This window comes from Bubalus bubalis, chromosome 21 (genome assembly GCF_019923935.1).
Source record: "Bubalus bubalis isolate 160015118507 breed Murrah chromosome 21, NDDB_SH_1, whole genome shotgun sequence".
Classification (NCBI taxonomy): domain Eukaryota; kingdom Metazoa; phylum Chordata; class Mammalia; order Artiodactyla; family Bovidae; genus Bubalus; species Bubalus bubalis.
The window spans coordinates 46,945,649-46,960,211 of record NC_059177.1 but is presented as its reverse complement, the minus strand read 5'-3'; the positions used below and the strand labels follow the sequence as shown (position 1 = coordinate 46,960,211).

The 14,563-nt window shown below is 43.2% G+C and overlaps 1 protein-coding gene across 2 annotated transcripts in view; it reads right to left on the bottom strand.

Moving 5' to 3' along the window:
* ACTR8 (actin related protein 8) overlaps positions 1-14,563 on the bottom strand; it is a 27,303-nt gene extending 12,740 nt beyond the window's left edge. For both annotated transcript variants that reach the window (XM_006053076.4, XR_003105546.3), the window contains exons 1-12: positions 14,282-14,563; positions 10,243-10,413; positions 8,739-8,849; positions 7,041-7,145; positions 6,585-6,758; positions 5,981-6,074; positions 5,640-5,772; positions 3,847-4,000; positions 2,978-3,073; positions 2,218-2,358; positions 1,009-1,273; positions 292-455 (exon numbers count right to left, since the gene is read on the bottom strand). In XM_006053076.4, coding sequence (XP_006053138.1) covers positions 292-455; positions 1,009-1,273; positions 2,218-2,358; positions 2,978-3,073; positions 3,847-4,000; positions 5,640-5,772; positions 5,981-6,074; positions 6,585-6,758; positions 7,041-7,145; positions 8,739-8,849; positions 10,243-10,413; positions 14,282-14,404 — 1,731 coding nt within the window. In that variant the 5' untranslated portion in view covers positions 14,405-14,563. The remainder of the gene's footprint in view (positions 1-291; positions 456-1,008; positions 1,274-2,217; positions 2,359-2,977; positions 3,074-3,846; positions 4,001-5,639; positions 5,773-5,980; positions 6,075-6,584; positions 6,759-7,040; positions 7,146-8,738; positions 8,850-10,242; positions 10,414-14,281) is intronic.

The window sequence follows — 14,563 nt, the reverse complement described above, 5'->3', positions numbered from 1 at the left end:
GTACAGTCAGTCTTCTCCTTGCCCACCCCATCCTTTGACAAAGTCAGAAGTCGGTCATGCTGATCTGGAGAACATAGCAGGGACTGAAAGCCAGTAATCCAGTCCCTGAGTCCAGAGCTCCTTCCACCACATCTGTGTGACCTGCTGAAAGTCATTTTTCTATTTGCCCCAAGCCCTCGAGAACGCCCCACACACAGCCTCATGCCTCCCAGGATTTTCTCTGTCCACATACAACTACAAATAATGCTGTTTCACTGGAAAAGAGTCAGACTTGCACCATGTACAACATACCTTGGGCCTTGTGATCACATCTACATTTTCAATAATTCGCCTGAATGAAGGTGGCATTTTATTGAGAATTCTGTGCTGCAGAAATTCTTGGGCTTTATGAAACATCAAACCACCTCCCACCACCAGGATGGAGCTGTACATCTTCTTTTTGGTTTCATCAGATGCTGAAAAGACAGAGAAATCCCTTTCACGCTTTCTCTCTGTATCTACTACCACCCTAGGCTAAGCCACCATAATCTATTGCTTGGTAATGGCAGGAGCCCCTCAAAGCGCTCTCCCCCACCTATCTTCGACGATGCTACAGTGCAGCCAGAGGAACCCTGCAAAGCACAAAACGTGAGCAAGCTGCTGTCCCCACACATGCCCCGCCCCCAACCCTGCTACTAGCAGGATCAGGACCTCAAGCTCTAAGGGGGCTACAAAGTCCAGTGTGGTGTGTACCCGCCCCTCCCACAGCCTCACTCTGCTCCCCAGTCACACTGGCCTGTACACAGGCTGCTGCTTCTGCCTAGAATGCCTTTATGTGGTAATCTGACTTGTTTTGGCCTTTGGTACTTGGTTCTATGTTCAAGAAGGCCAGGAATCAGATTCTAATACCTGACAATGGTGGCACAAAGTAGGTCCTGAATAGTTTTTGAATGAACATGCTGCAGGATAAAACTACACCCTAGCCTGAACCCTGGGACTGCTCTCTCCCGGCTCCCCAGATGCGCTTACAACAGCAGTCTATGCTATGGAGGATGGCTTTATCCAGTCCCAGGGCCTTCCCTTCAAACAGCGAGATGGCAGTCTTCCTGGACATCAGTGCGGTGAGAGCCTCCTCAGAATCATTGCCAGCCATCAAACAGTCGCCCTGGGAGGGTCCCAGATCCACCTCCTGGGAATGCAGTCTTTCTGGAAGGTCAGAGGACTGGCCACGAAGGTCCCCTTCGAATCCAATGGGTTTGGATGCAGACTTCCGGTCAGCAGTAGCTTTTGCAGACTTTAAATCAATCAAAAGGAGAGTCGAATGGATGGTCCGACTATGAGAGTGGTCAGTGTTCTCCAGCTGGATGTCCCCTCCCCACCCCCTGCTGGACACTCTATAAAACAAAGGCCTGTCCCTGTGCAGCAGACAGGAAACACCCTGAAACAGCATGCAACCTAGCACCCAGTCCCTGCCCTGGATAACCGGGTACGGTGGATGCAGAAGACGAGGACATGCAAACAAACCAAGGCAACCCCAGGCTGGCAGGGCAGACCACAGAACTTCCCTAATATTGGCCGGATTTTAAGACTGAAATGTTGACGCTGATGAACTATTCCCCCCTGAGTTTTTGAGTATAGTTATTTCAGTGGAATTCTTGGGCCAGTGGCTGTCATGGGTCTTCATTTTCAGACCTTATCTAAGCAATCTCATGCTCAGTTTTGGGACGGGAACAAAGACCAGAGGAGGTTTACAGCCCTCTTCTCTCCATCATGAGCTGCTGTTTCACTGGCAGATAAGAGCTTTAATTTGTGCCCCTGCAGCAGACATCCTACAACTAGGATCAGCTCTGGACAAAGGCATTCAGTTCCTTGCCTGTGCCTACCCACCTTTCATGTGATAATTTAAAAACAGGTGAGAAAAAAAAAATAGGTGAGATTTTACTGAAAATACTACTGGAAAAATATTCAAAAGAGGGAAAGTTCAGAAATAATACACACCAAAAGGGAAGCATCATCATTAAATTAACTTTTACATGTGTGGAATAGTATTCTGAAAATAGATGTTTGCTGAACAGAGAAATCTGCCATCTGGATTTTCAATGTAGACTTCATCTATGGTCCTAAAAATAGTATCAGCTTAGCATACTGTCAGACTGCAGTCGTTGCAGCGATCCATTAAGTGCGGCAAACCTCTCTCAGGCACAAAACTCTCTCCTCTGACCCCGAATTAGCACAGACCTGTTCCTGCTTGCTCTGCGTGGCCAGCAGGTACTGTTCATCATGAGGGTCCTCAGGGTCGCCCTGGGATCTGTGCTGTAAAGTTGTCATTTTCTGTCCAACGATTCCAAACGTTGCTGGATAAAACAAAGCCATTGGAGCCTGTGCAGGGAAGGAAAAGAATGACCAATCAAGGCTACTGCCTCCTGAAAAAACTGACCCATTAAATAAATTGTGTCCTTCGAAAAACAAAACTGGCAGGTCAGATCCTGTAAGTCGGATTGGGTAAGCATTCTCTTTTGGAAGGAGCATTATTTCTCCAGTGTGGAATGGGCTTCATCATCAAACTGAATGGGTGATATAACACCTGAGAGAGTAATCTCAAAGTGAATGCAAAATACATGCCTAGTAAACTACACGTGAGTCTGAGTGAACTCCGGGAATTGGTAATGGACAAGGAGGCCTGGCGTGCTGCGATTCATGGGGTCGCAAAGAGTCGGATATGACTGAGGAACTGAACTGAACTGAAACTACTTTATAATTTTCCAGAATGGTGCCTCTCTCTAAAGAGCAACTCCTCCCATACTGGCTAATTAAAAAGATGGCTCAGATCTCTTCTGATCTATACTCTATCAGGGGTTTAAATGTTGGGCTAGCAGCTAATTTACACCCAGTTGGCATTCTGACTTCATGAGGTTTCCAGCAAATACACATTCTCTCAGTCTCAGTGAACCTGGCTGCCTTTCTTTCTACCCATGGGAAATGCACACCCATATGTTACCTGGAGTTTTTCATCTCCCAATCGAAACTGGTAAAGAAGGGCAGGGGAATCTGGATGTCGAATCTGAAACTCATGGTCCTGAAGCCCAGAGATGTCCTGAATCCAGGGAAAGATGCTGTCAGTCAATCAGGAAAAGTGCACACAAACTCTACAAATGACAAGCCTCTCTGCGGTCTAAATCTCACCCACGAAAGGGCTGTGCTACAACTTTCTACCACTTCCACTGGAACTTAAAAAACAGGACTTCAACTGTACCTTGTTTCTCTTTCAACATTTCTGAAATTGCCACTATCTGAATTTCTGGTTTCTTTCATTATCAATATACACGAATACAAACAATGTCCAAACCAACAAGCAAATTCCCTCAATAACTGGGAAATGTTACCCTGTTCTACATTTCTCAAAAAAATTTTTACTCAGAATTTTATTACTCGAACGAGGTTTTTAAAAAAAAGTCTAAAATGAACAGTAAAAAAAGGTAGCAATTCATATACACCACCGATTAAATGCTGACTGTTCACAATAGTAAGAAAATACTTCAAATGATACCATTTTATTAACTGTCTGTAACTATGTATTTACCTGCTACTGTTCATTACATCTAAAGGTTAATCTTTATCCTTAGAATGATCACAGATCCTAAGAAGAGAGAAATCTACTCTCTTAAGAAAAAACTAGCTGTGTTTTCCTGAGTATGAGATACTTCTGTATGGATCTGACCATACCAAAATCTCTCACTTCTTAAGAGCTTCAGCTTATCAACTTGGGTTGAATGGGTAGCACAGTACTGTTAATTTTTTAATTATCCTTAAACATTTTCAATTTTCCCTGAAAACAAAAATAATCAGCAATTTTGATTTTGCTCCCACCTGATCCAAATGACAAAAAGTTTCTTTAAGGTGCTGCAGAAGAAGGCAATCCATTTTATTTGTTAACTGGCATTCTCTGTAAGGGAAGCCTGCTCGCTGCATCAGCCAGTAAAAGCATCTTGACACATCAGATCCACCATATGCCAGACAGAGCCTAGAGTCAAGAGAAAAGGGTAGCTAACAAGATGCAAAGGGTGTTCCAAAAACTCAGTTAGGCACAGTGAAACAGCAAGTTTCAAGAAATGTTGTAAGGATAAGTTAAAGAATGAAAGGGCAGAATGGATGTAAGGGAGAGAGAAAGGAAACTAGAAAAAAACCAGTGGTGAGCATCAAGAAGTAAAAAATGCTACTTGCAAAAAAATCCAAGAGACTGAACACACATTAAGTCCAGCTCATTGCCAAGTCCATATGTATAGCATATAACGGCTGCCTGTCTGTCTACGCTTACCGGCATAGAGAGATGACAGGGAATAACATCATAAGACAAATCTCTCTTGTGGGAGAAAAACTCTGAGACTACTAGCCACTCACTGAACATTTCTGCCATCTGGAGGGATCACTGCTGTGCTGTTTCAGTGGTAGAAGACCTGGGGTCCAGTGTTCTCTCTATACTTCAAGAAGCAATGGCATTAGGTAATACAAATGGAGGAGCTCAAACAACTCAGTCAGGGCTTGAGAATGCACTGTAACCTAGGAGGTAGCAGCTTAACTTTTCTCAAGGACTGCTTAGACCCTTTTAAGTTTGTTTCTATGCCTTAAAAGTCAAACTACCTATGTGAGTGACAGGAAGAATAAAATCATCCTGAAGAAGCCATCCTGGAAGCACAATGCTGCAGAGAGCTGATCATATGCACTAGCTGGTATGCTCACCTGTGCTGGCTTGTCTCAGATAAGCGAGCTGCAAGCCTGCTGGGCTAGTTACTTTATTAATTCTTCTATCAGTGATAATGTAACGAAGGGACTGGACCACCACCAAGTTACTCTTCGCTCATCAAAAACAATCTGACAAGAAAAGCAAATACTCAGGAGACTCTGGTGGCCTAGTGGTTAGGATTCTGAGCTTTCACTGCAGTGGCCTAGGTTCAATCCCTGGTCGGGGAACTGAGATCCCGCAAGCTATGCAGTGTGGCCAAAAAGGAGAGAGAGAGAGAAAAGCAAATATTCAAAATGCTAGCTAGACAATTTAGACCTAAACACCTACTGTCTCCTAAATGACTTGCCTATATAAAGCTTTGCTGTGAGTGTGACTGCCACACCAGTGAAAGACACGGAGCTAACATACACACTTCTGTGGGAAAGCACACAGCACACACTAGGGCTTTCATGACCTCAATGATGTGAGCTCACACTGTTGTTGTTTTTAGTACTTAAGTCGTGTCCCAGCTCTCTGTGATCCCATGGCCTGTAGCCTGCCAGGCTCCTCTGTCCATGGGATTCCCCAGGCAAGAAAACTAGAGTGGGTTGCCATTTCCTTCACCAGGGGATCTTCCTGACCTGGAACTGAACCTGTGTCTCCTGCAATGGCAGGCAGGTTCTTTACCACTGAGCCACCCAGGAAGCCTGGGCTCATATCAGAGGGTTCCAACAGAACCAGTTTATAGCCTTGTTATAGCCTAGAATCACCAGTTTATAGCCTTGTTCAAATGTGCACTTCCACAATCTCGCTGGCTTCATTAAAAAAAAAAAAAAGTGAATATATAATTCCTTAAAAAAAATTCTAACTCAAGATGCTTTTAGTTGAATACGCTGTAAAGGAAGAGGAAGCAGAGAATACCTCCTCCCAAGCTCCTCACCGAGTGTTCCGATGAGAGACCCCATCCTCCACACAGCACACGCTTGTCTTCTGGTCTCCGACATCTACAATACACGTGCTGCTTAAGCCACTTCCAAAGGTGGCACACACAGACTCCTGATGGACCACAATCCCTGAAAAACAAAAGGCAGAGGGGTGATCAGCTGGGGAGCAGGAAAGATCCTGTAACAAATATCTAGTTGAAGTCTAGGAACCCCCAGGCAAGCATCACTGACCCTCCTAGAATAAGCATTTCAGTCAAGCAGTGAATTAAATCAACTATGTCAGGAAAAAACAAAACAATCTCATTTCAGGCAGGTTTCCCTGGAATAACAGACATACCTGAAAAACCCATCTTCATTAGGATCATATTCACTAATTCTTTCACATGCTGTTTATTATAGATATCAGGAATTAACAAGATACATCTATAATACTAAAAAGAAGAACAAAGGAGAAAAAGATAAAATGGTTAATATTCAAGTCAGGTCAAAACAAATTTCACCACACCTGTCCTCAGAGAGGATTCTCTCTAAAGCAGCAGCAGCAATGGCTAGAGGCCCAAAGTAAAAGCTCACTCACTGCTATCTTTTAGGTTTTATATATATAAAAAAAAAAGCTGAGGTTTTGTGGACCTTTTTTTCCTTTTGAATTATTTAAAACTTGTAAAATGAAAAATAAGACAACTCATGTGTCCGAAAAAGGTCCAGAAAGAACGTATAAACACGAGCAAGTTTGCTGATTGCAGAGCAATAGAAATACCAAGAACCAAACAAAATGAGGGAAAAAAAAGAAAGCACCAGATGGGAATTTAGTGAAGAAAAAAAGGATATCCTTAACACTTAAAGTGGACATGGCTTCAAGGACATTGTCTTACAAAGAACAGTGTACTTTTATTGACCAAGAATTTCTAAAGACAATCCAGTAACTGGGAATTTCCATTTACCTTTAAATCTTTCAGTGGGATTTCCAAGTATTTTTGTATTGCATGAGACCATATTACTTCAATATCTGCTAGAACAGCTGTAAGAGAGCCCCCAGGTCCTGGGTGAATATTTAACTGACCTCTTCTGATAGGCCAGTGAATATTATAACAGTCCAGAGGATTAACATACAGGGCCTGGAAATGATGGGGAGAGGAATACATTGTTAGAACTCTTCTCTCAGGGTTTCCCAGATTCACATTCAAAAACCAAAGGCCAGAAGTTATCATTAACATTTGCTGACTGTTCTCATGTTGAGAGTGGAGTGTCTAATATCTCAGGAGCCAGTGTGACTATCTGTTCCTCAGGTAAGATAACAGAATGCTTGGGAACAACCAGAACTGGGTGGCAAAGCACACTGATTTTATAAATAGGACCTCCGTTTTCTTCTTCCATTTCACTGTAAACAAGTCTCTTACCTCTTCTCCCACCAAAAACTCAGGGTGATGAGATGTGTTTGTCCACTTATTTCCAGAGCAGTGATCTAAAATCGCAGGTCGCATCTGCTTGTTGTAGGAACGTGCCTGAAACAAAGGAACATCAGAAAATTCTCTGAGTCTATGCAAGAAAAAAAGGGGCTGTCCTCTTCTCCTCTCACAGAATAGATACAGTGGCAAATTTTAATAACGAATCCAAGATCGGTGACAAAATAGGGATTGGTCACAAGCGGATTCTCCTGCCCTTTTCCACAACCTTGATTTTTCCCATCACGTTAACACTCAGGCTGTGATTCAGAGCCAGTCTAAAATGAATATTGCACTCTGCTGAAACGTGAACATAAATTTATATATTTGGTTAACCAAACAGTTCATTTGGTTTTTTCTGTAAGACCGCTCAAGTAGCAGTTAGCTGTCTTTAACTTTATTCAAAACAACTGTTAGATTATGTTGTGACAGCTGTACGGGTGAATTTTTGTGTAGCCATCTTAATATGGATGATGGGGGAAAAGGGGAACATTTTCTGCATAGTATGCTTTGTTATTTCAAAAAAGGTAAAAATGCAAAAAAAGATATGTGCAGTAATATGGAGAAGGTGCTATGACTTATCGAATGTGTCAAAAGTGGTTTGCAAAGTTTTGCACTGGAGATTTCTCACTGGACAATGCTCCCTGGTCCAGTAGACCAGTCAAGTTGATAGCAATCAAATTGAGACATTACTTGAGAATAATCAACATTATACCATGCAAGGGATAGCCAACATACTGAAAATATCCCAATCGAGCAATGAGTAATATTTGTACCAGCTTGGTTATTTTAACTGCTTTGATGTGGGATTGAAAGGGAGTCCTGTATTATGGTCTCCTGGAAAACCAAATGATTCATTCCAACAAGTACTGCTTCCAATTAGACCAAATGAAAGAAGCACTCGTTGAAAAGCATCCAGAATTAGTCAACAGAAAATGCATAACCTTCCATCAGGATAATGTAAGACCACATGTTTTTCTATATGGAAAAACTACGACAGCTTGGATGGGAATTTCTGATTCATCCACTGTTTTCACCAGACACTGCAACTTTAGACTTCCATTTATTTTACTCACAAAATTTTTAGTGAAAAAAATTTCAGATCCCTGGAAGTCTGTAAAAGGCACTTAGAACAGTTCTTTGCTCAGAAAGATAAAAAGTTTGGGGAAGACAGAATTATGAAGTTGCCTGAAAAACAGTAGAAGGCAGCGGAACAAAACAGTGAACATGTTGTTCAGTAAAGTTCTTGGTAAAAATGAACAATTTGTCTTTTATTTTTACTTAAAAACTGAAGGAACTTTTTGGACACAGACTCGTGTCCATGCCCAGCAGTACTGGTTTATCACATTAAAAGGACAGACGTGTAAGAATACAGCTTCTCATCAAGGTGCTAGAATAAGGCACTCAAGACTCTCAGGTAAACTAAATTTTCATCAACTTGACATAAGAAACACTACCTTACAAATTGGCTTGCCTAGACCTTTGTAACACCAATTTAGGTATTCTGCAGGTGGTTATAAATGGTTTTCTTTCCTTTTTAAAGAAAATCCCATCTTTAATAATTTGCATAATGAAATAGGGAGTGCACACGAATGGTTATGACATAAAAGCAGTGGTCAAGGAATGAATCTGAAGAAAGAGCTGAGACCCAACCTGCTCAGGGGACACAGGAATCCGTCTTGTGCCATTTGACATCTTTTTAGACCATATCGCTTGATCCACCATTTTAAGGCCATTTTGCCTTTGTTCGTTACTTTCAGGTTTCTGGCAGAAAAGAAACAGTGATGAACAGCATAAATGATTTAGTGAAAAAGAGAAAGTGACGACAAAATACTAATTTAATCTAGCAAGAGGAAATGCTCCCTCATCAATAAGCTTGTCCTTCACTTATGTCACATATGCTAACCCTCAGAATACAAAGTAACCTTTTTATTATTTATTTAAAAAAAAATCAGAAAAGCACCATCACCATAAACCAACTATTGCAAATTTCTATAACCTCAAGGGACTTTTGACTTAATATCAGAGCATAGCATACTTTAAACTTACCAAGTATTTCAAGACTCTTCCATATATTGATACAATTTTCACGCTTACAATTTTATAGCAATATTTTTTCCTATATGTGTTATTTCACTTAGTTAATGAGTATTCAAGTTATTGTGATATTGAAAAGAACATTCCATAAATACTTTTGAAAAGATTATTTTATTTTGTTTCTATTTTTACTCCTGAGATTTAGTCCCTAAGATAGAATTAGAAGATCCAAGATATAAGTGCGTTTTAAACCCTTACATTGTCAAGTTATAGTTAAGCTTAGAACTGGACTTAAGGATGGTTTGCTAGTTATGCTAGAAAATGAAACCCTAAGGCCTACTATCAGAATTATAGAAACTGCAAGTTCCTAAAACTACCCTTGATTTAAAGCTTAAAAGTGGATTATAATGTTATATACATATTCAATACCTATCATGAAAAATTTTCCTGTTAATTATCACCTGCAAAATAGGACACTTACTGCATCCTAAGTAAATGACCCCAAGGACATATTTACTTTTTGCCTTCAAATTATGATTTAACCTAAGATTATAACAAGTGCTTATTGGAGGAATTCAATTTGCTACAGATTGAAAAAATAAGCTCAATATAAACTCTAAATATCTGGAAGAAAAAATACGGCAGTCAGTTAACAGACACCTGGATGCATCATTTTAAGAAAGTGACAATTCTGTATCCTCCACTAAAAATCAGCTTCTTCAATACCCAATTCATCCTGATGGGTTTTTTTTTTCTTACAGGGAAATTATTTTCTTTTGTTACAATTATTTCTGTACAATCTGAAATTGCTAGCTCTGATAAAAAATTATATTTGTAACCCTGAACAATGTCATTATGTTAAGATACATTAAAGCTATGAAGATATTGCTCAAGATTACGCCATACACTGAGTATCTAAGCCCTCCCAAGGCGACAGCCTTGGGCTTTTGCTCCAGGTCCTACATTTTGTGTGTGTGTGGTGTTTTGTTTTGTCCACACAGCGTGACTTGTGGGATCTTAGTTCCCTGACCAGCGACTGAACTTGGCCCCTTGGCAGCAAAAGCGGAGTCTTAACCCCTGGACTGCTGGGGCTCCCTTCCAGGCCCTCACCCTGACTTACGTTTAGTCCCTCCCTGAGCAGCCAGCTGTCCTTGTACAGTGGCTGCCCCTGTTGTTTGTGTCTTCGTGCAATGACGTGAGGAACACTGGCAGGAAGTGTGTCTGTGGCTCGACCAATCCTCAGAGTTGTGGAACCTGGATGTATGACAACGATGAAGTTGCTCTGGATTTGCTGTAAATATAAAACATAGGAGTGTGACTTTAGAAAATAATATAGATGGTAACAGACTTAAAGAAGTTAGTTTCCAGTAATGACTATCAAACTCATTTTGTATCTGTGTTTCGAGGATCTGACTCATGGCACAAAGGTCAACACATCTTTGTTTAAATGAATGAAATCCTAAGTACCCAGTGCAAATCAAGCTATGATTTGAGGGTGTTTCTGTGCCAAGCACTACAGGTACAATGGTGACGAGGACAAAGTCCCAGCCACTAGAGAACTTTCCATTTACTAAAGAAGACAGTTAAATAAGGAATAAGAGTGTGGGGAATACTATGACTCGTGAAGTGCTGGGTTCCCTAATCTGAACACCTAAAGATCCTTGTTAAAAAAAAAGCAAAATAAAAAGACCCTAAGGCTTCACTACAAACTTTCTGATTCAGAATCTCCTGGGAGACAGCCCGCTGCTGCTGCTGCTAAGTCACTTCAGTCGTGTCCGACTCTGTGCGACCCCATAGATGGCAGCCCACCAGGCTCCCCTGTCCCTGGGATTTTCCAGGCAAGAACACTGGAGTGGGTTTCCATTTCCTTCTCCAATGCATGAAAGTGAAAAGTGAAAATGAAGTCGCTCAGTTGTGTCCGACCCTCAGCGACCCCATGGACTGCAGCCTACCAGACTCCTTCATCCATGGGATTTTCCAGGCAAGAGTACTGGAGTGGGGTGCCATTGCCTCCTCCGAGAGACAGCCTAGGAATCTGCAATTTACAAAAGCTCCTGAGGTAATCAATATCATCGCTCAGCTGTGACAACACTGGTTGAGTAGGTGAGGGAAGAAATGTAGTATTAGAACAGAATCACTGTTTTCTAATGCTGGAAAGTCAGGCTCAATACAGGAACCACTTTCGAGAATGAGCACAAACTGTATTTTGGTCACTGTTTTTTGAATACTTTACCCTTATTGACTCTGTGCTATTTACCTGATATCTGGTAAGAGTTTGGAGTTAAAAGGCCAGAGTTCACAATTCTATCCTCGGATGTCTGCCTTTCACCACCCGTTCTTGGGAGACAGTCACCAAGGACTGACAAAGGAGCACAAATCAAGACAGTGGGCTTTTAGATCCAGATTTCTCAATGGAGAAGAATATAACCTGAGTGACTGAGGAACCTTTACCATGGAAACACGCTGAGGGACTCAGTGGGGGACTCAAAGAGACTCCAACAGTCCTTCTGACAAATGGATGCCTCCATTGAGAATGGCCTTTCCAGCCCGACTCCTCAGCCAGCACCTAGTCCATTCCACCCACTGGCTACAGTTGTGTCTTCCTGGCCTGCCCCCTTTCAAAACATTTCTGTAACTTGTTGATAAGATACAGTTCAGAACATCCAAGATCAGGACCCTGCTTATTTCTCTAGCTTTACTCTAGAACTACTTCCTTTTCAGTCTCTTTGGTCTTCCAAATCCAGATGTCTCCTGATTTCTTAGCTTATAGTGCTGACCTTCAGGCCTGCACAAAGGCACTTCCTTTTGTCTGCAGTGTTCTTTCTCCCTTTTAAATCTTACTCTTCCCTTCAGGTGTTAAGTTAACTGTCATTAGACCAGGTGTGTTTGTCCTGCTGTAATAAAATCTTAGCGCACCCCTCCTTTTCATGACACTTGTCGTTCTTAAAATGATTTACTGACTGCTCTCCCAGAAGACAAAACCTTCATGTAAGAGGGCACTGTTACTGTCTCGTTCACTACTGTATGCCCAGTGCATGGCACAGGGGTCATCTGTTGCATGGTGATGGCACCATTCTCACAAGGCCTGATGCTATTCAGCAGACTCCTCAGGCTTTTGTGTGTTACGGCAGACAACACATATCTAGGAGGCTGAGTTAAACCGACGGGGCTGCTTGCCATCTGGGACAGGGTGGTGATGGTTTAGTTGCTAAGTTGTGTCTGACTCTTCTGCAATCCCATGGATCGTAGTCCCCCAGGCTCCTCTGTCCATGGGGTTTCCCAGGCAAGAATACTGGAGTAGGTTGTCATTTCCTTCTCCAGGTGATCTTCCAGAGCCAGGGATCAAACCTGTGTCTCCTGCTTGGCAGGCAGATTCTTTACCAATGAGTTACCTGGGAAGCCTGCTGTCGGGGACACCTGTACCCCATCAATGGCACACAGCCTGCAGGACAGTGATTGGGAAGCTCTGGGGTAGTAAATACAGTTTTCCAAAGTCTGGACAAGGACTTTTTAATAATTACATATTTATTTTAACATATTAGAGTAACTAGCCAGTGAATCCTACATATCATTTCCTGGACATTATTGCTTAAGAAAAGATTCAGAAGAAAAAAAAAAAAGGCATTCAGTAAATAACAGTAGAGGTGCCACAGAGGACATGGAAAACCCAAAAGGTGCTCCATGACTGACTGATGGTAAACAAATATTCCAACAGTGGTTAAGGGCCCAGGCTCTGGATTCACAGATATGGCTTCAAATTCAGACCGTGCCACTTCTTGGCTCTGACTGAAGTTCCTACCTCAGAGAGCTACTATGAGGATTAAAAGAGTTGATCATGCAGCTTGGAGTCTGACTAGCTCTTCCAAAGTTCCCCTTCAGAAGAGGCCAGGCTCTGCCTTATACCACTCTCATGATGACACCCCTCTTAAGATCTCCAGTCTCATTTCTTGCTCTCTCTTCTTCCCTGATTCCAGATATTCTCAGCTCCAATGCTTTCCTATGCTCTCTTGGCCCAGGTCTTCTCCACAATGTTCTCCTGTCCTCACACTCCCCATGGCTAACTCCTAAATATCCTTTAGGTCTTTGTCTAGGTGTCAGCTGCACAAATAGATGGCGAAAAAAATGGAAAAAGTGACAGACTTTATTTTCTTGGGCTTCAGCATCACTGCAGATGGTGACTGCAGCCATGAAATTAAAAGACGTTTGCTCCTTGGAGAAAAGCTATGACTAACCTAGAGAGCACGTTAAAATGCAGAGATAGCACTTTTGGTTGGACAACAAAGGTCCATATAGTCAAAGCTATGGTTTTTCCAGTAGTTATGCATGGATTTGAGAGTTGGACCATAAAGAAAGCTGAGCACTTAAGAAGTGATGCTTTTGAATTGTGGTGCTGGAGAAGACTCTTGAGAGTCCCTTGGACTGCAAGATCAAACCAGTCAATCCTAAAGGAAATCAACCCTGAATATTCATTGAAGGCACCGATACTGAAGCTGAAGTTCCAATACTTTGGTCACCTGATGTGAAGGGCCGACTCACTGGAAAAGACCCTGATGCTGGGAAAGATTGAAAAAAAGGAGGAGAAGGGGATGACAGGAGGAGATGGTTGGATAGCATCACCAACTCAATGCACCCGATTTTGAGCAAACTCCGGGAGATGATGAAGGACAAGGAGGCCTGGTGTGCAGCAGTCGATGCGGTCGCAAAGAATCGCAAAAGACGTAGCGACTGAACAACAATGGTGCTGAACAACAATGTAGCCATCCCACATCAGGCCTTGTTACCTACTGCCCCAACTCAACTGGAGCTTTCTCCTCCCGCCTCCTCCTCTCAAAGTGGGAGAATCCTAGACAGTGGGAACTGTCGTGGCCCCTACACACCATGCAGTCGGCTCCCTCAACCATATGACAGTAAAGTGACAGCCTTGTCCTGCTCTCACGGTCCGGAAGGGGCTCGTACAGCAGTTGCTGGGGGCGACCGGCGGGGACGCAGTGACCTGGCCATCTGCCCAGAGCCCTCGGAGCGAACGGGAAATGACCCCCTTGCAACACCCACCCAGGTGAGGGCCCGAAGCCTCGGGTCGGCTCGCCAGTCTCCTCCCCTCGCCCAGCTCCCCGCCCGGGCCCGGAAGCCGAGTCCGAGGCCCGCCCCCGCCGCCTCACCTCCTGCAGCGACTCTGGCACCAGCGCGGGCACGATGGGTCGCTTCACCCCGCGCTGCTCCTTCTCCTTCTCCCCGCCCTTCTCCTTCCCGTTCTCCGCCTCTCCCTTCTCCGCCTGGGTCATGTCGGCCGCCGACGCCCCTGCAGTCTCTAGCTTCAGTGACGCGACGCGAGTGCCAGAGAATTGGTCTCTGCGCAGACGATACCTCTTTGGGCGATTGCCCAGAGACAAGGTGGCCGCCAGGCGTCGGCCCAGAGGACTCCGGGAAAGCGGAAGGGCGGA